This window comes from Notolepis coatsorum, assembly GCF_963971535.1.
Source record: "Notolepis coatsorum genome assembly, chromosome: 15".
Taxonomy (NCBI): domain Eukaryota; kingdom Metazoa; phylum Chordata; class Actinopteri; order Aulopiformes; family Paralepididae; genus Notolepis; species Notolepis coatsorum.
Genome location: NC_140179.1, coordinates 10,697,520 through 10,723,302, shown reverse-complemented (window position 1 = coordinate 10,723,302; position 25,783 = coordinate 10,697,520). Strand labels below are relative to the sequence as shown.

Sequence of the window (25,783 nt, the reverse complement as noted above, 5' to 3'; positions counted from 1 at the left end):
TCTGTCTTCTCCCTTTTTTTTATAGAATAATCCTTTATGCAATCAATTAACGACACAGATAAATCAGAAGGGAGACATTGGTGATGATTTTTGGCATGGAAGTGAACTCTACTTGAGGGGGACTTTTAGAAATGTACACAAGCAGTTTTGTCAAATACATTATTATATCAAAAAAAATTAAAAAAAAAATGACCCAGAATTGTCTCTTTGACAAATGTGTTGAAATGGCAGTTATTAATGGATTAATTCACAACTGGTTCACCAGAAGGTAAAGACATACACACACACACACCCCCACCCTGGAGCTTGTGTGATTGACACAGATGGATACTGGAAAAGGTGTGTTGTGTGCCACAGAAGAACAGCGATGAGATATTCTACTTTTTGAACAGTGGTGTGGCGTGTTGCGTCATTCCTCTCTCCATGTCATCCCAGCATGCTCCACATGGTGGCACCAGAGCCTCATTATATTCATCACGTTTGGAGCTACAGGGTTTGATTATTATTATTATATAAAAAAATTTAATAGTCCTCGTCTGAGTCGCTGTCGTTCCGCGTGGGGAGCGAGCATCTGATGGAGGACAGCAGCTTGTCTTCGATCTGCTTCTTGGGGTTCTCCTCCAGGTCCGTCTTCACCGCGCCGGACTCTGATAACCTCCACTCCAGCTCTGGACGACGGGGGAAGACGGATACAGGAGGAGACGGGTGAGACCAGAGGATTTACAGAATAGTGTCGATAACAAGATTACCGGTAGTACGAAAAATGTAATGGGTTCTTCTTAGCCGGCGTGCAGCCTGGTAAAATGTATGTCAACACAGACACTAACTTCATTCAAATCGAATACAAATGTGTCTAGGCTCATTCTTACCTGCTTATCCACCCAAATAAATACTGCAATTTGCTTCTTAGCTAGCAGCCCTTATCTTTTACCATCTACTCATAGGTTTGTACTAGGCTTATACTAGCATTATTCTAGGCTTATACTAGCATTATTCTAGGATTATACTAGCATTATTCTAGGATTATACTAGCATTATTCTAGGATTATACTAGCATTATACTAGGCTTATACTAGCATTATACTAGGCTTATACTAGCATTATTCTAGGATTATACTAGCATTATACTAGGCTTATACTAGCATTATTCTAGGATTATACTAGCATTATAATAGGCTTATACTAGCATTATTCTAGGATTATACTAGCATTATACTAGCATTATACTAGGTTTATACTAGCATTATTCTAGGATTATACTAGGTTTATACTAGCATTATTCTAGGATTATACTAGCATTATTCTAGGATTATACTAGGCTTATACTAGCATTATTCTAGGATTATACTAGCATTATTCTAGGATTATACTAGGCTTATACTAGCATTGTACTGGCACTGTACTAGTATTGTACTGGGATTGTACTATCGATACGATTCCATTATCGATTCTGCTTATCGATCCGATTCTTTGGCGATTCCCTTATCGATTCTTGATACATTTATAATTTACATAAATACATTGGAAATGCAACAGAACTAAGCTGGTTAGAATGACAACATGCAACTTGACATTTCCGATTGTCATTTATTGTTGAGCCCCCACCAAAATGGTCGCAATTTCGAGCCCTTAAAACATTTAGTGACTGCTCGGTGACACTCGTTCACCTTTTCCTGCGTCAGTTTACCCCGCTGTGCTAGCGCGAAAGGATTTTCCTGAGGTGCGCGAGAACCACTAGCTGCAGCCCGAGTCTATTGTGAGCATCTAAAATGGATGAAATGGGAGAATATGTATACAGTGAAAGCATTCATTTTCATTTAGGTTTTCCTAGTCAAGGGAAGGAATCAAATGGTCTACTATGGCTGCATGCGTGGCGCTAACGTTATTGTTTTTAAATGCGCAACTGTCGGAAAAACATGGCATCGATAAGAGGAATCGATAGTCACAGAGGCATGCGATTCCAGGAATTGGACAATTAGGACAACGTGAACCGGTTCTCGATTCCCATCCCTAATTATAATAGCATTGTACTGGGATTATACTAGGATACTAGTATTAAAACACCATGGCATTAAAAGGCCACCATTGTATTAAAAGCATGGGGTTCTGGGTGGAGGGGACCACAGACGCATCCATACCGTCGAGCTTGAGGTTCATGCCACCAAAGACCAGAGGGCCGATGAACTGGGCCTTCATGTCCCCCTGGAAGTAGACGAAGATGGTGGGCAGGTTTCGGTCGGGGTAGTTGGGGATGCAGGTGGTGGAGATGGATCTGAGGAACTTGGTCTGAGGGAACTTGCTGGCCAACACACTCAGGTGCTGGTTGATCAGAGTACACAGAGGAAGGCTGCAGCAGGGGAGGAGAGACACAGATCACTTGGTTAATCTATGCCAAAATCAACATTCATCGGCATAAGAAATAGCTTACGGAAATAATAATCCAACATCAATTTTGAAAATCAGTTCTCGTGGGGCGGCACGGTGGTGCAGTGGTTAACACTGTCGCCTCACAGCAAGAAGGTCCTGGGTTCGATGCCCGATTGGGGACCAGTTTGCCCAGTTGCCAGGTACCCAGGTGGGGTAATTCGCATGCCTTTTTGTGTAGAGTTTACATGTTCTCCCCATGCTTGCAAGGGTTTCCCCTCCAGAAAAAAAAGGATGGAAAAAGATGCAGAACAGATCGCTAACGCTGTCGCGTCCCTGATGAAGACGGACAGGAGCACTTGGATTGGTCCCCGGACGCCCATGTCTGCTCACGACTGCCCTTGGGGGAGAGGGAAGGACGACGGAAGGGTCTAGCACATGACTGGTTGTACCCCAGCATGTGTATCAAGATGTAGTGTTTTATGTACCCCAGCATGCATATCAAGATGCAGAACTAAAAACGACCATGTACGCTCCAAGCCTAGGACCTGAATCTATCAAGCCTCTGAAAGTAAGTAAGAGTGCTGATCCAAGACCAGATTGGTTCCTAAAAGTCTATAGCGACGTGCAGGGGTGTAAAGTACTTGAGTATTTGTACTTTGTTACAATACTTAAGTACTGTTTTGGGGGATTTGTACTTTACTCTAGTATTATTAGGTTTGTATACTTGTACTTTTACTCAATTACATTTCACAGAAGAAAAAACCATACTTTTTACTCCTTACATTTAACACTTTGACTGCCATGAAACGTGTTTAGACGTCATTGCTGGCCATGCTCAAGTTGCCGGAGGACGCTGTACAGCGTCCTTATATCAATATTTCAAAAATCTGCGATCGGATTCATATGTCCCCTCCGCTGGCCTGAGATCCACCAGCAGGACCCACTGAGCTCTCTGGCGGTTCAGGAGCGCCATCTGGTGGCCGATCGGCGCAATCGCTTAACAGGATGTGCCATAGAGGTTGTGCTAGACGTCCGTAGTACTTCCGGGCACTCGCTATAGGTCCCGGGACTCTGGCTCGTCACGCTACACAGTGATCGATTGCCAATAACTCGATAAACAACATGATTTGGACGTATATACCATTATACAAGCTGGAGATGGACCGGGTAAATTTACATCCCATAATGATAAGACTTCTACTCTACGATGATCGTCCAACGGCGCGCGGAGACTGGGGTGAGTTTCAGCGTGTAACGTTACCGTCTTCGATACTAACTGCTATTATCAACATTTGACCCACATTAGATGATTGGTATAACGCTGCCCACGGAATTATAAACGCCCCCTAGCCCATCCGGTCAACATCAGATGACGTGTAGTAACTTCTAGAAGTACGTCTAGTTGGAATTTTTTATATCGCGCTGATTGCCAACTGTATTGCATCATCAATATAATGCATTTGGGGCTATAGATCACGTTCTGGAGAAAGCTGCAGAAAGAGATGAAAACATACTTATACATTAGACCATACTTTACTATGAATATGTGAATGAAAAAGTTTAACGTTGCTACACAATGAACAATACATATAGGACTTTGAATGGGCCCTAATAATGGCAATGTAGCAATAGAATTTAAAAAGTTATAGCCATGCAAAGAAGGGGTACTTCTCCATAGACAAATAGAGCCGGCAACCTATGGTATATCATGAATTTAACCCAAGGCAACCAAAGTGTTAAAATGCAGACCTACAAAGTACAAATCTCACAGGTCCAACTATTTTAATTAGTGTATTTGTTTCTCTGGCCGAACTAACGTTAATGTTATAAATCCTGCGGCCACACTTTATTTAAAAGCAGCCAATCAAATCCCCATCAATGGAAAATGAACCCACCCATACCCATGCTGATTGGTCCTTGTGCAAGACTAGAAAGCGGGGATCTTTGATTAAACACCTGCTATCAGAAGAATAGACAGTCAGAGTGACAAGCTACAGAAGATGGCCCCAAACGATAGTACGAGTGATGAAGAGGACGAAACGTAACATTTCATTGCCCCGGAATAAAAAAAAGTTGAAAAGTTTTTTACTTTTACTCAAGTGTGTTTTTAGCCAGATTAACTCTGACTTTTACTTGAGTAAGATCTTGAGACGGTACCCATACTTTCACTTAAGTATAATTTCTGGGTACTTTTTACACCACTGGCGACGTGTACATGGTTCCATAGAACGGCACTCCCTCCTCTTAAAGAGCCGTATTGAGGGCGGGACTCACCCTTGTTTGTACAGATGGAGCACCACCCAGATGCCCTCTCCTGCGTTGTTGACCTGCTTGATGTAGTCCTGGCCAGAGATCTCGTCGAGCTCCCCGAACACGTTCTTCATCTGAGTCGCCTTCCACTCCGACAGCCTCTTCTGTCTGATCGGGAAAGAGATGCAGGCAGAGACGGTCTTATGTTAGGGATGTCCCGATACCACTTTCTCTCAGACGGTCTTATGTTAGGGATGTCCCGATACCACTTTCTCTCAGACGGTCTTATGTTAGGGATGTCCCGATACCACTTTCTCTCAGACGGTCTTATGTTAGGGATGTCCCGATACCACTTTCTCTCAGACGGTCTTATGTTAGGGATGTCCCGATACCACTTTCTCTCAGACGGTCTTATGTTAGGGATGTCCCGATACCACTTTCTCTCAGACGGTCTTATGTTAGGGATGTCCCGATACCACTTTCTCTCAGACCAAGTACAAGTATTTACATGTGGGTACTTGTTGATACAGAGTACTGATACCATTACAGTTCTTAACATGTTTTGGTTTCATGAGATGTTCCTAATTTTCTGACTGTAACAAATGAAATATACAACGTGACTCCGTTGCTGATATTCAAACTTAAAATATAAAATAATGTAAATATAATTATATTTTAAACATAAAATGCTATGTTTTCCTGAACAAACATGGTACCGAGTAGTAGTATCGGAGTAGTTTCACGAGTACAGGTAGTACATGAGCACAGTATCAGACCCGATAGCAATCCTGGTATCTCTATCGGGACATCGAGTCCATGTAATGAGGAGATGGAGCACTGTGGTAGTTTGGAGAAATCTGTAACACTAAAGATGGCGGCAACAATTAAACTACTTGCTACAAAACTAACATATTCAGAGGAAATAATTACATGTCACATCATTTTGTGTCGAGTCAAATTCTCTGCATCTTGAGGTGAAATGTGACTTTTAAAAGATGTTTGAAATGAATCACAATCTCTGCCAAAAGGCTGGGAATTGTAAAGAGAGTTGTCATGGTCTATAAGGACTCTGTGGCAGGTGGTGCACACGTAGAGGGGCGGATTTAAGGGGATACAACTATTTCCATCACAAAATTGTTCTTTTCGACCAAATGAATAATTCTGTTTTCAGTCATTTACTAGTGATTTCAAATGTGAAAGAAAAGCAATGACATGTATGACAGATTCTTAGATGCAGTCGACTCCCCATTCATTATTCCATAATAGAATATTTATAGATTAGAGTTGTATTTTAGTTGTATAGTTAGTTTTATGCTTAGTATAGTAAACCTGACCACATGTCTGCATTTTATGCATTGCTTTTATTTGCACGATTCCCAACACAAGTGGGGCCTCGTGGACATTTTAATGATCTCATGATGCAAATGCTGATTAAAAGATAAAAGAGAAGTGTACTGTGGTAACGACGCACACAGTTAATTTAGACCCAGCTTCTAATAGAGAGACGGCCCTTTATTTGTCACAACATTGTGCCAGACCCAGCCAGTAAAAGAGAGATTTTAAATTAAGTTTTACACTAACAGTAATATCAAATTAACAACGGTCCCCACTAACATGAGTTGCATCAGTCAACTGTTGGTCAAGTTATCTTCATAAAAACACTAATAAGTTAACTTCATAAAAAGGCTCATAAGTTAGCTTCATAAAGACTTATACCGGTAAGTTAGCTTCATAAAGACTTATAAGTTAGCTTCATAAAGACTCATAAGTTAGCTTCATAAAGACACTCGTAAGTTAGCTTCATAAAACATTCATGTTAGCTTCATAAAAACATTCAAAAGTTAGCTTCATAAAACATTCATAAGTTAGCTTCATAAAGACTCATAAGTTAGCTTCATAAAGACTCATAAGTTAACTTAATAAAAACATTCATAAGTTAGATTTATAAAACACTCATAAGTTAGCTTCATAAAACATTTATAAGTTAGCTTCATAAAAACATTCATAAGTTAGCTTCATAAAACACTCATAAGTTAGCTTCATAAAACACTCATAAGTTAGCTTCATAATAACACTCGTAAGTTAGCTTCATAAAAAGACTGCTGTTGTGTTTGTTATTGATCAACTACGTTATGTTCCGTGTTACGTTGTGTTGGCTGTTCAGTTATTACTGATTTGTATGCGTTTGTACGGTGCAGTAAAAAAATAGAAAGAAGAAAAATAACCATAAAAAGATTTACCTATACATCTCGATGGCAGCCTCGTCTTCTTCACCGAACTCATCCTCGTTATCGTCCAGCTCGTCCAGCGTCATGCTCTCATAGGTTTTCACTGAAGAGACAAAAGCACAAAAGGTACATATATACTGTTGATATCAGTATCAGTACTATGGGACGACAGTGGCTCAGGATGTGGAGCGGTCATCTGGTTTGATTTTTTTTTATTTTTTTATTTTTTTTAAATCTTTATTTCGAACATGTAAATGAATACAAACAAAATAAATAACTAAACAAAATCAAAACATAACTCAAACAAAATAAATAACTAAACACAAGCAAAACATAACTCAATGTACATGTTCGAAAAGGAGTAGGAAGAATCAGAAGGTTCAGAACCTTCTGATCTGGTAATCAGAAGGTTCCAGGTTCAATTACAACTCCCCCCGGCAGCGTGTTGAAGTGTCCTTGAGCAAGACACTTAACCCCTAAATGCTCCCAGCGAGCAGGTTGGCACCTTCCATGGTTGCCACCGCCATCGGTGTGAGAATGTGTGAAAGAATGGGTGAATGTCAGGCATAAGTTGTAAAGCGCTTTGGATAAAAATCGTTATATGCAGTCAGGTCCATAAATGTTTTGGACATTGACAACATTGTGTCTTTGTACACCACCACAATGGACATGAAAAGAAACATTCTAAATGTTCACCTGATATTGGATGCAAATACCATGAAAATTAAAGCTGAAAGTCATTTTAAATCTTCATTTTAAGACCATTGTGGTGGTGTACAGACCTAAATAGTAAATAGTATAGTCCAAATATGTATGGACCTGGCCCATAATGGTGCACCTAATAATGTGCCACACCCAGGTCCAACAAAAATCACGACAGGCCTAGCGCTCTTCTCTTACCAACAGATTGTTGTTGGAGGGCCAGCTCCTCCTCTTCGTCATCTTTGGGTGTCTCTTTGGGAGGAAGGACCCCCTTCTTTCTGAGAATGTCATTCCACTCTGTGTCTTCATTGGGGTCCTAGACGGTACAAATAAAATACATTTTTGAAGATCTATTCCATCTTGAGTTTGATTGATTGATTGAAAATGTTTATTAACAGATTGCAGAATGGGTACAGTACAGTACAGTACAGTCCCATTAACAATTGTGTGTATTGAGCCGTACTGTATTGTACCCATTCTGCAATCTGTTAAATAAAGTTTTCATTCATTTCACACAGTACAGTACAGCTCAATACACACAATTGTTAAGGGGATGCAAACCAGAGAAAGACTTTAGTCTTAGAGTTTGCTTCAACACAAAGACGACATTCGTAAATAAACACCATTTACATCAAGGGTTCAACAAACAAATGAAAACCAAAATGCCTATTTGATGGCAGAGCAAACTACACTGTGATCCGACTGTGTCAGCCTAGCAGCTCAAAAGACTCGCAGCACGGAAGTAAGGCGAAAGAAAGGGGCAGCTCTAAACTAAACACAGTTCACGTCGATTATTATTGTTTCAAATCTCCGTCGTTAATAGATGACTCATGACTGCGCTTAAATAGTTAGTTTATAGAGATAACAAACCTGCATGTTGTCGGTGGAGAGAGAGAAGATCTGAAGCAGCACACTGCAGACACGGAAACAGAAGGAGCGCTCCCGTAGGGGTTCCGATGGAAAACAACAACGTTAAATAATATCTCAGAAAACAACACGTAGTTCTCCTAACGCTCAAGTAAAAGTACTTTCGGCGTCTAAATGAAAATAATGATTTGTATAATAAGGGTCTATATTAATGTTACGCGTTTAACTTCGGTAATGTTAATAAAAAAAAGAAGCAGGGAACACAATGTCGAGGGGACAATAATAAAGGTAGCGTCGACATCCGCTTGGAGTCTCCACATGTCCATATAAGGAGTGGGAGCGCAGCATTCCATTTGTGGAGCAACAGCTGTAGATACAGTGTGACCATTAGATGGGAGGCCGAGTCAGTCTAAAGTGGACTTGATTGATCCATGTTGGCAGACTACACAATTCTTTGTGTGTAATATCTAATTATTATGTTGAGTCAAAATACGTTTGTTGGCCAGCCGTCTGTTGGTCATCGGTGTTCGTAATCTTACATTTAAATTAAATGTTTTCTCATGCATATCTTTGGACACCTCTAGCTGATAAACCAATCAGGATACAGAAACGGGATTTCGGGACCCCAAAATTGTCAACATGAACAACGGAGAATGCATCTGACTGGAACGCTAGCTGATTACACACAACATAAGACAGTAAATACTATTGTAATAAAACGTTCAAAACTATGTTCAATTTGTTTGTTACTATATAAGATTGTATTTCGCACTGTATTAACCATAACGACGTCACAGATGAGCTTTAGATGATTAACGTGATATTAACGCTATCTATCCGACGGTCCGACCTAAATACTATTGTAATAAAACGTTCAAAACTATGTTCAACTTGTGTTTTGTTTCTTACTATAAGATTGTATTTCGCAAGCCATACCGACGTCAGGTGAGCTTGCTATCCATTAGATGGATAACGTGATATTAACGTTAGATCTAACCGACCATTGGTACCCATGTACATGTCAAAATACTTCCCAAAGGTCAGTGAATACCACGATCACAACACCAGAGGGAGCTCCACAAATCATGTTAAACCCAGATTCGGCTCAAATAAGGGACTAAACACGTTTCGCAATTATGCCACATCAATGTGGAATGCCCTACCTAAAGCTGTAAAGGAATGTGGATCACTACCCACTTTCAAAACCTCTCTCAAGGGACACCTACGGGAGACTGCAATTCAACACTGGCCCCTGTAAATATCCTAACCCAACCCCCTCCAATGTACAGTCATTTACCTAGTATGGTTTTGTCAATAGTTCAATGTACAATTTTGTTTGTTTGTACAGTGTCTCCCCCCCCCCCCCCCCTCAATGTACAGTATTACTTGTTTATACAGTGTGCCCCCCGGCCCCCCCCCCCCAACCACCTCCAATGTAAATTACCCAGTATGGTTGTCAATATCCCAATGTACCCAACCCCCCCCACACAACCTCCTCCAATGTACAGTTTCTACGTCAAATGTATATACTCCCTTTTCTTGACTCCTTCTGTATCACAAACAGTACTGTATTTGCAAATCTGGTATGTCATAAATGTATAGATGTAGCAGTACTGACTATCTGTATGTCATATATGTCCTGATGAATTGAAAATGGGGGACCCTGATGTAAACAAGACGAAAGTCTTTCTCTGGTCTGCATCCCCTTAACAATTGTGTGTATTGAGCTGTACTGTATTGTACCCATTCTACAATCTGTTAAAGTTTTCAATCAATCAATCAATCAAAACCACAATTTGATTCAAATGTATTACATACCTCACTTTGTTGGTCTCTCTCTGGTCTGCATCCCCTTAACAATTGTGTGTATTGAGCTGTACTGTATTGTACCCATTCTGCAATCTGTTAACCGTTTTCAATCAATGTCAGACGTCTATAAAAAAAACGATTGAATTGCTCAGAATTTAAAATGATGTCCCCAATAGGACATAATAATATTAATATTATTCCCCAGTATGACACAATAAACACAGAATGAATGCTACCAAAGAGAATGCTATATGCAATTTATGCAATTTATATGCAACTTCCTATCACGTTTGAATAATGCTGTAAAGTTAAGTCAAATGCATTTCAATAGTAATAGTAATGAATTGAGAGCTTACCGAATGCAGAGCTATCCAGTATTGTGAACGGAGACGAGTAGCAATATTTACTTCCTGGTTCCAGGGCTTGAAGAATGTCATTGGGAGAAATCAAGTCACCTGACGTTGTAACGCGTTTTGATTGGTTCCGCAGCAACGCCCCTTTTCACAAACGTAGGTAGTTTTTATCTTATCAACACATTAATTTCATAAAGATATGACCCAACAACCGTTGCCAACAAACGGAAATGTGTTATTATAGTATATTATGTAGTTCATATTACAATAACATATAGTCTGTTTAACCAGATCAATCATTTCATTAACGGAAGCCTCTAGAGTCATAAATGTATAGATGTAGCAGTACTGACTATCTGTATGTCATGTATGTCATATATGTCCTGATGAATTGAAAATGGGGGACCCTGGTGGAAACAAGACGAAAGTCTTTCTCTGGTCTGCATCCCCTTAACAATTGTGTGTATTGAGCTGTACTGTATTGTACCCATTCTGCAATCTGTTAATAAAGTTTTCAATCAATCAATCAGTCATGTATGTCATATATGTCTATATGAATTGAAAATGGGGGACCCTGATGGAAACAAGACAAACGTCTTTCTCAGGTCTGCATCCCCTTAACAATTGTATGTATTGAGCCGTACTGTATTGTACCCATTCTGCAATCTGTTAAATAAAGTTTTCATTCATTCATTCATTCATTCATTCATTCATTCATACCTTCGGCCTCCCATCTACATGCTGTGCTGTCACTCTGTGTAAGAACACACACGCACCCACACACTCACACACACCTACACACGCACACACACGCGCACACACACACACACACGTCCCTCCAAACCTGTTTACTTTAGGACACATTCACGTTTTTATTTATTTATTGGAGAATTCCTCATTTCTGCTGAAAATGATTATCTTGGTTGAACTGTGAGGACATTTAAAAACAATAAGGCACAACATGCAATATATTACAAACACGAACAAACATGATGGATTATGAAAAGAAAACCAAGACCATAATAATAATAATAATAATAATAATAATAATAATAATAATAATAAATAATAATAATAATAATAAAATAATAATAATAATAGGTGAATAATAGATTATACAATATTAGAGATTGATTGATTGAAAACTTTATTAACAGATTGCACAATGGGTACAATACAGTACAGCTCAATACACACAATTGTAAAGGGGATGCAGACCAGAGAAAGACTTTCGTCTTGTTTACATCAGGGTCCCCCATTTTCAATTCATCATAACATTATGACATACATGACATACAGATATACAGTACTGCTACATCTATACATTTATGACATACAAGGTATACAAATATACAGAGACAGAGTTTCTAAAAGAGAGTATATACATTGGAGGGGGTTGGGTGGGAGAACATCACATTATGTTAATGATCCTAAATAAACTTGTTTATTGCTCAGGCAAACTGAGGTGATAACCCAACGCACCGTTTTTTTATATAGAACTCTGCCTGGATGATGATCAACATCAACACCATCATACAGTATATGATAATATACTATACTATATCATTATCAAAAATAATGATATTTCATAGGTTGATTGATCATCAGCAGCGACCTGCTGTTATACTTTTACTACGTCACGTGGCTCTGATGAAATCAAGTCTATAAATTGAAGTCAAAGTCAAGTCATCAAACTAACAAACAAACACAACTAAGCAATCATTTGTATGATTGCTATCCTGTGATTACAGTAGCATGAGAATGACCAATCACAATGGGCCCTCTCGCATGGACACCGGAACAAAGGGAAGGAATTAACCCTTTCACTACCACACTACAGAAGGTTAACCCTTTCACTGCCACACTACAGAAGGTTGTTAACCCTTTCACTGCCACACTACAGAAGGTTAACCCTTTCTCTGCGACAATACACAGAATGTTAACCCTTTCACTGCCACACGACAGCAGGTTAACCCTTTCACTGCCACACTACAGAAGGTTAACCCTTTACTATCACACTACCGACAGTTATGATGAATTGAAAATGGGGGACCCTGATGTAAACAAGACGAAAGTCTTTCTCTGGTCTGCATCCCCTTAACAATTGTGTGTATTGAGCCGTACTGTATTGTACCCATTCTGCAATTTGTTAATACAATTTTCAATCAATCAATCAATCAATCAAACCTTCTGTAGTGTGGCAGGGAAACAGGGTTAAGACTGGAACTAAGGGAAGGGGTTATGGCTGGAACTAAGGGAAGGAATTAAGGCTGGAACTAAGGGAAGGAATTAAGACTGGAACTAAGGGAAGGAATTAAGGCTGGAACTAAGGGAAGAAATGAAGGCTGGAACTAAGGGAAGGAATTAAGGCTGGAACTAAGGGAAGGAATGGAGACCGGAACTAATGGAAGGAATTAAGGCTGGAACTAAGGGGAGGAGAGAAGGCTGGAACTAAGGGAAGGAATTAAGGCTGGAACTAAGGGAAGGAGAGAAGGCTGGAAGAACTAAGGGAAGGAGAGAAGGCTGGAACTAAGGGAAGGAATTAAGGCTGGAACTAAGGGAAGGAGAGAAGGCTGGAAGAACTAAGGGAAGGAGAGAAGGCTGGAACTAAGGGAAGGAGAGAAGGCTGGAAGAACTAAGGGAAGGAGAGAAGGCTGGAACTAAGGGAAGGAGAGAAGGCTGGAAGAACTAAGGGAAGGAATCAAGGCTGGAACTAAGGGAAGGAGAGAAGGCTGGAAGAACTAAGGGAACGAATCAAGGCTGGAACTAAGGGAAGGAGAGAAGGCTGGAAGAACTAAGGGAAGGAGAGAAGGCTGGAGGGTGAAATGCGGAAGCGAGTGCTGCGCTGCGGGCTGGTTGCTGGTTGTTGGACTGTAGCTCACATTTGCAATCGGGACGAGAGAGAGTGAAAGAAACAGAGAAAACACGCAGAGAAAGGGCTGATGTCGCGCGGAGCGCCTGCTGTCATGGATGGTTCGGAATCTCGTATCATGAATTCCATGCATTGTGTTTGTTTTTAGAGCTGACAAGATCAGTCCCGACACTTCACAAGAGTGACAACAACAACGGAACAGAGTGGCGGCTTGTTGTACTTTCTCCTCCTCCTCCTCCTCCTCCTCCTCTCACAATCCCTGTGGATCTCTCTCGGTTTGGAAGTATGTGGCTGAATCCGGAGGAGGTTTTGCTCAAAAACGCACTGAAGCTGTGGATGACTGAGAAGTCCAACGATTTCTTTCTGCTGCAGCGGAGGAGGGGACATGGAGAGTCCGCCGGGAAGATCTCAGGTAATAATATCATATAACGCCCCCCCCACCCGTTCCGAACCAGTTCCATCGTCAGGGCAGGGCACCCACCCACCCTGCCTGGCCATATGGCTCTTATAATAATAATAATAACCCATATCAATGTAATGTAACTCACTCACTTCTCTCAGGACATCACTGAGTCAGGACTCACTTCTGTCCTAGTAACTACATTACAATCACAGTCTGCATGGATAACAAAACATGTACACACAATTTAAAGTTGTACAAATATTGACTTGTTGCTTGTCAGACATAATGTACTACGAGTTGGAACAAGTTGTACCTACTGTATACACACTCACTCACTCACTCACTCACTCACTCACTCACTTCACTGTATGCCCTGGTATGTATGTGATAAATAATACACTCTTGAATCTTGAAACACACACACACACACATGCACACACGCACACACACACACAGACACACACACACACACACACACACACACACACACACACACACACAATGATCAACATCTGTTTATATGGACTTCGTTCCATCTGTAATGTTAGTATATCAGTATATTGGACATGACTGGACTGTTATATAGTTCATTGTCTATTGTCTGGACATATATAGACCATCCCTCTGGTCCTGTTTTTGCTCTCGTCTTCATTTGGAACTTCCCCACACGTCTTGTCCACAGTCTCTCATAAAACAGAATAGAGGGAACTTCCTGCCCGCAGAGTTGCATTGTGTCTGTGTTTGTCACCATGGTTTCCCACAGTAGGGGTGGAAGGTCAACTTTTACTAGTAGTTTGACTTTAACTCCAGCCCAGGGCCTATATAGTGGAATGGCCTTCACTTTGAGTGTCGCTGTGGTGAAATCTCATTGTGACCCTACCAGTATCTCCCGCTATCTTACCAGAGTACCATAGATATAATTCCTAAGATTCAGGTTGTATTATTATCTCCTGCGTAATATGAGAATGGACATACGTTATTGTCAATAACGTATGTCCATTCTCATATTACGCAGGAGATAATAATACAACCTGAATCTTAGGAATTGATTTGCCTACGCACATTCCTTTGCCTTATAAGCGCATCCAAAGTAAAGTATATTATGTACTATCATTGCTGCTAATAAATACTTAAATCCAGTTTTGTGTGGAACCGAGTCATTGTGGGAAGTGTTCATCATAAGATACCTGTGTACTGTATGGCCAGTAGTAATGTACATAAGACGGTAGTGGTTTAATGATACCATACTTATTAATACAGTCAGGGAATTGTACCCCTCAGTTACAGATGGTATAGATGACACTGAAAGAAAGATGGTAAAGATGACACTGAGAGAAAGATGGTAAAGATGACACTGAGAGAAAGATGGTAGAGACGACACTGAGAAAGATGGATGACACTGAGAACCCAGGGGGATGTTCGTTGGTTGACAGCAGCCATGCCGTTTAACCGACTGGCCAGTTTGAAAACCGTTTGTGTATCTCAAGCTCCTTAGGCTGTCTTGACAACTTTGGTGTTGACAGGACAATTGAAAAAGCCTTGGGGGGGGGGGAAAACTGTTTTGCATCAAATGAATTATGGCAGACATGAGTGGTCCCAGCAACAGAGTGATAGAGTTCCGGCAGCTTTGCTACTTCCTCAATAGGCCAGGCCCCTCGAAAGCCAACTTGGTCTTAGTTCACCTTTTTAACACTTTTTTCTAGTTATTTCCGGAAGATTCACAAGAAAATATGTGGTAAGAAATGGACTTAAAGAAGTCCCTCTGCATGACGGCATGTAAGAAGCACAGGTTTACACACTTGTTGACTAAATAAACGAATTGATCAGTCGACAGAGTCCTATAACCGTTTGTTGACTGGGACAGTCCTAATAATTAAACCAGTTTCTAGATTATTATTATTATTATTATTATTATTATTATTATTATTATTATTATTATTATTATTATTATTATTATTATTATATATTATTATTATTATTATTATTATTATTATTATTATTATTATTATTATTATTATTATTATACATTCAGTTGACATTTTAAGGTAATGTTGCTTTCAGCTGGGAATGGAAGCATAGATGGTAGACTGAACTACCCATCTGCCCACAAGTCGTACAATGAGTCAAGGCCTTCAGAATGGAACGCAGATGACAATGCCACATTTTACTCCAAGGTATACAGTGTGTACACACACACACACACACACTGAAACTAGAAAGGAGCACTCAGTAGAACACAAATGTCCACCAGGTAGCAGCCACACATTTATTTTCTGGTGGCCTACATGGCCTACAGGGTGGGCGGGGCTTAAGTGTATATTGTATCTGTATTGGACTATTAAGAACAGTACTGTATATTTGCATATCTTGTATGGGGCGGCGTGGCTCAGGGGTAGAGCGGAGCGTCCAATGATCAAAGGGTTGGTGGTTCGAATCCCGCTCAAGCCCATGTCCATCCCATTGCCGTTGTGTCCTTGGGCAAGACACTTAACCTACTTGCCTCGTATGAATGTGTATGCATGTGAATGAATGTTGGTGGTGGTCGGAGGGGCCGTAGGCGATGATTATTCGCCACGCTTCCGTGAGTCTGCCTCAGGGCAGCTCTGGCTGCAATTGTAGCTTACCACCACCGGTATGACTGTGTATGAACGAATAATGGACTCTGTGAAGCGCTCTGAGTCAGAGAAGAGCGCTATATAAATCCAATCCATTATTATTATTATTATATCTTGTATGTAACAAATGTAACAGTACTGTATATATGTTGTGTATGTCATAAATGTCATTATGAATTGAAAATGGGGGACCCCGATGTAAAGAAGACAAAAGTCTTTCTCTGGTCTGCACCCCTTTAACAATTGTGTGTATTGAGCCGTACTGTATTGTACCCATTCTGCAATCTGTTAATAAAGTTTTCAAATCAATCAATCAATCAAACCCCAGAACAGGAGTCGACCCATGGGTCAAGTTACCTCACGTCACTCGCACTCCAAACTTCAAACTCACACAGATGATCAAAAAAGGGCAAATCTGACCCTGGAAAGCAATTTTGTAATAGCCTCACACACATTCCAATCAAGTGGTAATATACCAAACACACACACACACACTCACACGCACACTAAATATCCTGATGCTCCCTTAACACTTTCAGCGCCAGGGGTCGCTATGGGCGTATGGCCGGTGTGTGCCAGCGCTCTGTTCAATGGGGATACATTCCGGTGTTTGCAGTGCTAAAACTATATTAAATATTATAGCTATGGATCTAATAACGTAGTAGATTGTCAGTGAGTTTCTTCCGGTCAACATGCAAAAAACAGATAATTTTTTCATCCATACATTTCCGTTTTATAACGTGGTGAATATATGAGTATAGTTTTAGAGTTATTCTGTGTAATCCCGGGAAACTACGCAAAACAGCGTTTTACTGCATTTCATTATAAATCATGCCATTTCTCGCCTGAATCAATAATCAATCTGAAATCAATGCTAGATTATCGGTATTATGTTTCATCATGCATGCATAAAAGGATGGGGGGGGGGGGGGGGGGTCGTTTTTCTATGCTTCGATCGCCACCAACGGCATACATTACACAGTACATTACAGACACACGCTGCAATCGCGGGGAAGAAATTATCGGATCAACGCAAGATTGATAACATATAGTCCTTCCCTTGTCTATGATGTACTGCAAAAAGAATAATCCAATTATCTGATCGCCATTCCAAATACTGATCGCGATCGTGTGTCCAACGTTATCCAGCATTGCACATGAACGGGGGGGCGGGGACCCTCGTCGATGCCATCCCTATAAGCGCTTGTCTTGCCGGAGTGTTTAGACTAGGGATGCTCGATATTGGCTTTTTTACCGATACCGATATACCGATATTGTCCAACTCTTAATTTCCGATACCGATATCAACCGATACCGATATATGCAGGGTTTCCCCCCCCAAAAAATGGAATAATTTCAGGTAATTAACACTTTGATTGCCACTCATGAGTTTTCTCGGATTTATAATAGTTACGTTGAAAGTAGAGCCATATGAAATCCGCGTTCACGGAATCGCGGACGGAATCGCGGAATTAAGCAATAAAAATGGAATCAACTGCAAAATGTGGAATATTGCAGAATTTGGCCTAATCTGGACTGAAATTCCGTTTTTGGGTGGAACGTTGTGGTGCACACGCGACCGGGGAGGCGGGGACGCTATAGCGCGTTACACACAACACGGCAGTCTCCAAGCGTCTGGCTGCTTCAGTGTTAACATCGTCAAGAAGCTAAGAAATTCTGCAATAAGCTCTCAATTCAGAGCAGAGCAGTATCCTAATGACTTTTATGCCTCCGGTGATAAGGTGTTTTGCTAATTCTGTCAACGTTCCCTGGACTGGACCCACAAAAACACTTGCGACACTATTGTGATTAAATAGCTATAACGTTAGGACATGATAGCTTCTTGCTAAATCTGGTGCACCCATCCATTTGTTTAATGCAGACGATTGTCATTATACACTGCCTTTATAATCTAAATAAACTTAAATAGCTATGAAACGTTACAGTACATAGGACTATAGATGGAAATGATAGCTTCTTGCTAAATCTGGTGCACTCATCCATTTGTTTAATGCAAACGATTGTCATTATACACTGCCCTTTATAATCTAAATAAACTTAAATAGCTATGAAACGTTACAGTACATAGGACTATAGATGGAAATTATAGCTTATTGCTAATTCTAGTGCACCCATTCATTTGTTTAATGCAAACGATTGTCATTATACACTGTCCTTTATAAACGAAATAAACTAAACTAAAGGTGCCTAAATGATGCATTACTATATTTCATCACAATATAATAGATAGGCTAACATTGTCATTGTGATAATGTCAGTAGTAGCTAGCTGTATCTATTGTTTACACTTGAAATGTGTATTTTTATTTTGTCACAATATTAATTGAAAAATATTGTGTAAAATTGAACTGTATTTCTGAGTTGCAGCACTTAAAAACATTAAATGGACTGTTATATCTTATTCAATTGTGGACATTTATTCATTCCCACTTATTAGACACTATTTCTGATGGTAAAATGAGCATAAAAAGCAAAATACAGAATTCTGAAATATTAAAACGGAAAAAACTGAATTTGGGAAAAAATAAAATGGAATTTGGAAAATAATAAAACGGATTTCATATGGCTCTAATCATAACGTTGATGCAGTAGCGTATGTCGGTGTGTTGGCTGTAACGGACATGACAATAACATAACGTGTACACATTAAAATTGCGATAATCTATTCTAACATTTTCAAATCGATGCAGTTGAATTTCCCCCTTAGGATCGATGCATTGTTACACCCCTACACCAAAGTCACTGGCCCACTGTGTATCTGTGTGTATAATAACTTGGCTAGCGTTATCAACAGCAGAGGTGGGCAATGGGTCCAGCTGCAGCACCGGAGTGCAAGCGATGTGATGTAATTGGCAGACTCGACTGTCAATCAATGGTCTACCTGACACGCAAACTCAAACAATGTTTCTGTACTGGAGGTGTGATTGATTGATTGATTGAAAACTTTATTAACAGATTGCAGAATGGGTACAATACAGTACAGCTCAATACACACAATTGTTAAGGGGATGCAGACCAGAGAAAGACTTTCGTCTTGTTTACATCAGGGTCCCCCATTTCAATTAATCAGGAAAGTGTACAGTAGGAAAGTGTACAGTATTTCAATAGGCAACCCTGAAAGGATTATTTTTCTAAAAGAGCAACACAGCCAAAACAGACAGTGGAGCTGTTTGCAGATAGCAAGCATTTTGACTTATTGCGTGGTGGCGATGTCTCGCAGATAATACAACTACAAGTATGATTATATAATATATATTTTATTTAAAAAAAAATTGTATATATAAAATTAGGGGTGCACCGATATATCGGTCGGGTATCGGTATCGGCCGATAAGTGCCTTGTTGACTGCTATCGGCCTATCGGCCGATAAGCTCAAATGTGCCGATAGCAGTCGCCGATAAATACCCATCAATTTGTGTAGCGTCAAAAGGCAAAAAAAAAAAGTTCACTCGGGCGATCTACCTGCACAACGCCCGCCGTCCCCCACACACACACACACAATCTACTGCATCAAAGTAACTACTTATGATTATTAACAAGGCATTCGTTTTGTGGCATTAGCGTTATATAGTTAGTGTTACACGGACAATAACATCAGCATATTATTATTACCCATAGCAGCAAGGCATTACTCCGAGTCCGTTCATTAGCTCGGTTCCATTCCGTTGCTCATTCCGTACCCAACTACACATTCTGCAATCTGTTAATAAAGTTTTCAACCAGACAAATGTATAGAAAGGCTTTGTTTTATTATAACATTTGTTGCAGTAAAATCATTATGTCTCATTTGGTCATGCGTGGAGCGCCGGTCGGCGGGCCGGGCAGCTAACGTAGCTACGTTATTAGCTATTAGATGCAAGACTAACGTTACTGGTGAAAATGTGATTTGCGTTGGAATACTCCTTTGTCAACTTGCTGTACTTTACTTGCAGGTCTGCAGTCATTATTGCTGCATTATGAATAGCCGCAACTTTAGCCAAGGTAACGTTATGGCTAAACCTTTAACAATAGTTAACGCTAGCTTTCGGTTAGCTGTTCAATGCTATTAATAACACAACTCCCCGTCAACACCCTCTCTCGGGAAGATGGCATTTAAGAAAGTATCTGCTGTTAAAATGAAGTGTTACACGTTCAATAACAAGCATATTATTTACCCGAAGATAGCAGTAAACAAGGCATTACTCCGTTAGTACGTTCATAGCTCGGTTCCATTCCGTTGCTCATTCCGTACCCAACTACACATTCTGCAATCTGTTAATAAAGTTTTCAACCAGACAAATGTATAGAAAGGCTTTGTTTTATTATAACATTTGTTGCAGTAAAATCATTATGTCTCATTTGGTCATGCGTGGAGCGCCGGTCGGCGGGCCGGGCAGCTAACGTAGCTAAGTGTGTTCTGCTCTCGCAAACAGAATGCCCGGAAGTAGAAAAATTTATAAACGCTTGCCGATTGGTGGTAAGGACAGCAGGAGGTGGGTGCTAGCGGTCACCGGTGTGGCGTAATTGGCCGAATCGACTGTCAATCAAAATGGTTCCATTGCATTGGTTGAAAGCGCTGGTTGAGAGAATAGTATCCTGCTGCAGGCCGCAAGAATGGTTCCATTGCATTGGTTGAAAGCTCTGGTTGAGAAAATAGTATCCCTCTGCAGGCCGCAAGACGATACTGGGAGAGAGATAGTGATACCATAAACATATTTCTTGATGTTTCCTTTTTTTAAGTAAGTAAAGAGGCCTACAAATACAAACATACACATACAAATATACAGTAGTTTCATTAAAAAAAAAAAAAAAAAAAAAAAAAAAAAAAAAAAAAAATTTTACAAATACTTATATACAAATATACAAATATCGGTATCGGTATCGGTATCGGCCGATAGTGTTAGTTGAACAATCGGTATCGGTATCGGCGGCCAATTTTCATATCGGTGCATCCCTATATAAAATATATATTGGCAGGTAAGAAATATGCTTGGCGGGTAGACTCTTCCCATCTACCCGCCACTGGCCGGTGAGTCAAAAAGTTAATTTCGCTCCCTGTGTGTGGGTATCAAACAAGAGACTGTCAGGCTTTAAAACTGTAGGATCCAGGCCTAGAACTGCACCCTGAGAGAGGGAACTGTGCCCTGGGAGGGAGGTTCAAAGGCGGGTCAAAGTGGGTATCAAACAGGAGGGAAGACTGTCAAGTCTTAAACTGTGGATACCAAACAGAGAAGGTAAAGACGACTTTGAACTGTTGAACAGTAATCCAGAACTATTTTATTGCACTGTAAAATATATATATATTTTTAATCTATTCTATTCTACAATTTGATTGCACTGCACTATTGCACTATTTTACTCGTCTATTTTATCTTACTCTTTTTATTATTGTCTATTTAAAACTGAATCAAACCATAAACAATGTGGCCTGTTGGGATGTTAGATTCTAATGTAATTTATTTTTTTTAAATACTGTCACTAGTTTCCTCTAGTCAGCCAAAAAAACGCTGTCTCTGCAGGGACTAAACACGTTTCGCAATTATGCCACAACAATGTGGAACGCCCTACAGCCGTAAACAAATGTGAATCCCTACCCACATTCAAAACCGCTCTTAGCCCTTTCACTGCCACGCGACAGAAGGTTACCCCTTTACTATCACACTACCGACGGCTGGCGTATGGCAGTGAAAGGGTTAACCTTCTGTGTATTGCCGCAGTGAAAGGGTTAACCATTTGGTAGTGCGGCGGTGAAAGGGTTAAAGAGCACCTACGGGGGGCTGCAATTCGAAACTGGCCACGTAAACGTCCAAACGCCCCCCCCCCCCCTAATAGACAGTCTCCTCCCCACCGTATGTATATATTTTCTCCCACCCACCCATTATGACTCCCAGTAATTTAACCGTATCAACCTGTTGTATGGGTTCACCAGACAAGTGCAGACTCAGGGCTAGATCCTCAAAGAATGGATTGGACGGAGCAAGTTGCACCCTTACAATTCATTATGAAATTATGAATTGAAAATGGGGGACCCTGATGTAAACAAGACGAAAGTCTTTCTCTGGTCTGCATCCCCTTAACAATTGTGTGTATTGAGCCGTACTGTATTGTACCCATTCTGCAATCTGTTAATAAAACTTTCATTCAATCAATCAATCTACTGTTCAGGAGAGAGGGGGGTGAGCTCAGGAGAGAGGGGGTGAGTTCAGGAGAGAGGGGGTGAGCTCAGGAGAGGGGGGTGAGCTCAGGAGAGAGGGGGTGAGTTCAGGAGAGAGGGGTTGAGTTCAGGAGAGAAGGGGTGAGTTCAGGAGAGAGGGGTTGAGTTCAGGAGAGAAGGGGTGAGTTCAGGAGAGAGGGGGTGAGTTCAGGAGAGAGGGGTGAGTTCAGGAGAGAGGGGGTTTAGTTTAGTTTAGTTTATTCGGATCCCCATTAGCCATTGCCACAGGCATAGGCTACTATTACTGGGGTCCACACAAATCAATACAATACAATAAAATCAATACAATACAATTAATACAATACAATAAAACAATACAATACACCTCAATAACACCTAAAAATATTATATAATAAAATATCTAAGTTCACCAATCACACATACCCATCTACTCGATCATGTTTCAAGGCATATATTTTCACTTAAAGCTCAACAATACATCTCAATACAATATACAAATATATTAAAAATCTAAGTTCAACAATCACACAATCACACATATCAATCACCCACTATGTTTACTTAACTGACAGTACCACTCTTTCTTGGGGTGAGTTCAGGAGAGAGGGGTGAGTTCAGGAGAGAGGGGTAGCCCCTTTCGTGACTTTCGGTTTGCAAGCCTGGGGCTTTTGTGACCGCAGTCACTTATATTTACGGCGCGATTACCCAGTAAAGAAACAACCAAGCGTGATCGCGGGGCTCGCGGTGGGTCAAAAATACATCAGATCTGAATTTCAAAGATACCCAGCGTACAATATGGGTCTAACACAGCTTCACGATTGGGGTCTGGAAGCTCGGAGTTGCTAATAAACAGTTTAAAACATTGTTGGGAAACACAAGTGGTACTCACAGCGAACTCTGGCAGCAAGATGGCGTCTTCTCCTTCTGCAACTTTCCTTGTCGCATTCCTGGTGCATTTAGCAATCACTGCGCTCCCTATCGGTCCCTGTTGGTCATTACCTATAGGCCATTACAGGGTAGAATCTGCTGAGCGCGTCTCCTGTGTATTGTTGTAATGACCAACAGGGACCGATAGGGAGCGCAGTGATCGCTGGACGCACCAGCCATTTTGCCAAGGTTCGCTCTGTGAGTACACTTGTTTTATGAAAATGATTTAAAATGTTTATCAGCAACTCCGAGCTTCCAGACCCCATCGTGAAGCTGTGTTAGACCCATATTGTACGCTGGGTATCTTTGAAATTCAGATCTGATGTATTTTTGACCCACTGCGAGCCCCGCGATCACGCTTGGTTGTTTCTTTACTGGGTAATCGCGCCGTAAATATAAGTGACTGCGGTCACAAAAGCCCCAGGCTTGGAAACCGAAAGTCACGAAAGGGGCTAGAGAGAGGGGGTGAGTTCAGGAGAGAGGGGTGAGTTCAGGAGAGAGGGGGTGAGTTCAGGAGAGAGGGGCGAGTTGAGGAGAGAGGGGGTGAGCTCAGGGAGCGTATTATTTTCTATTGACAGCAAGTATTGCAAGAGCGCAAGTAACGCAAGATCGCGATTGATTACATTAATTAACAGATTGCAGAATGGGTACAATACAGTACGGCTCAATACACACAATTGTTAAGGGGATGCAGACCAGAGAAAGACTTTCATCTTGTTTACATCAGGGTCCCCCATTTTCAATTCATAATGACATTTATGACATACACAACATACAGATATACAGATATAATAATCTAATCATGACATTTATGAGATATACAGTACCGTTACATTTGTGAGATACAAGATAATATACAGTACTGTTAACATATCCGAACAGTACATTTATATATACATACGAGGGGGAGGGAACACATTAGGAGGTGGTATTAGTTTATGTATGTACGTGTGTTTCATTAAGTGAAAGAATAAATGGTTTAAAAGCATCATATTCAGGACGTGGAACTGAATTATGATAAGATGTGCGTCAGTGTTTACTCCTCATCTTTTTATTGACAGCCTCCATGTCGCCGCAACAGTTCCGTTCAGGAAGCAGCAAGAAGAGGAAAACAATGTGAACATAATGTACTTACAGATGTTGTGGTGTCCTGTCCACAGTGTGATCTGTTTCCACAAGAAGAAGGTTTGGATCAGATGTGAAGTCTTGCTCCAGTACAGTTCTGTTCTCCACAGAGACGTTAGCAAGAGACTCGTTTCATTGTCTCCAACATGGATGATGTCTCTGCTCCGACTCACAACAAAGACAACAACACACTTGATCTGCTTCCCAATCGGGTTAAAAGGCAGTCATGTTCGCACGGAGGAGTTGACGGTGAGCGATCACAGATGTGTTGTTTTTAACTTGTCCTTTGATAAGGGTTTTGTAGCAGAGAAGCGAGTTAAAAGCTCCTCAATGTAAACAGTCTGGCTGTAGAAACGTTAGCTGCTAATTTTAACAGCGACGCACAGCCATCTTAGATGACGTCACGCCCCTGAGAACTCGCTCTGGTGACCCCGTAGACCCCTCCCCTCAGCCATCTTAGATGACGTCATGCCCCAGGTACCTCGCTCCGGTGGGCGTCTATTCTTTTACCAACGGATTTCCAGTTCCGGGTTCGCGTTCTGCGATCTGATTGGCCACTGCAGCCTAAGCTAAAAAAAAACACATTGAGTGTCATCCCGATTCTGATCACCAAAAGACTAATCAATTACTCATTATCACGTCCCATATGTAAATCTAACCTTATCAATATCAGTGTTCAACCACAGACTATCTCACACCCCACTACAGAACCCGTACAGCTAAAACTAGCACTGTTCAACGTTAGAGCGCTGAAACAAAAATCATTTCTGATAAACGAACTCATAGTAAAACATGGTGTACATTGTATGTTTTTAGTAGAGACATGGTTAGACAATATCACTGGTGTAGCAACACTGATTGAGACCTGCCCTTCCAATTTTAAATTCTATCAATCAAACAGACAGAGTGGGAGGGGAGGCGGAATAGCAGCAATCATCTCCACTCAATTTGTGTGCAATGATATTGACCTGGGAACATTTTTATCATTTGAATACCTTGCTATTGTATTGAAAACAGAAATGCCAGTAATATGTGTGACATTGTATCGACCACCAAGGTACTCGCCACTCTTCATACAGGAATTTTCAGAA

At 40.8% G+C, this 25,783-nt stretch overlaps 1 protein-coding gene across 2 annotated transcripts; it reads right to left on the bottom strand.

Annotated features, from left to right (window-relative positions):
* On the bottom strand, positions 1–25,039 carry LOC311241688 (phosducin-like protein 3). 2 transcript variants are annotated; one of them, XM_084330567.1, is made up of 7 exons: positions 24,703–25,039; positions 8,418–8,486; positions 7,746–7,863; positions 6,858–6,948; positions 4,642–4,785; positions 2,139–2,347; positions 1–668 (listed from the first exon to the last, which is right to left on the bottom strand). In XM_084330567.1, exons 2-7 carry the CDS (start codon positions 8,421–8,423, stop codon positions 523–525), a joined length of 714 nt encoding a protein of 237 aa, XP_084186693.1. In that variant the 5' UTR covers positions 8,424–8,486; positions 24,703–25,039; the 3' UTR covers positions 1–522. The 2 variants fall into 2 exon arrangements, with proteins under 2 accessions (XP_084186693.1, XP_084186694.1); XM_084330568.1 differs by lacking the exon at positions 8,418–8,486 and having other exon boundaries at positions 24,703–25,038.
* Between the last annotated feature and the right edge of the window lie 744 nt (positions 25,040–25,783).

Coding starts and splice junctions, on each gene's coding strand:
- LOC311241688 (XM_084330567.1), bottom strand. Junction 2,348..4,641: donor CTCCATCTGTACAAACAAGG/GTGAGTCCCGCC, acceptor CCCCTGCTGCAG/CCTTCCTCTGTGTACTCTGA. Junction 669..2,138: donor CATGAACCTCAAGCTCGACG/GTATGGATGCGT, acceptor CCCGTCGTCCAG/AGCTGGAGTGGAGGTTATCA.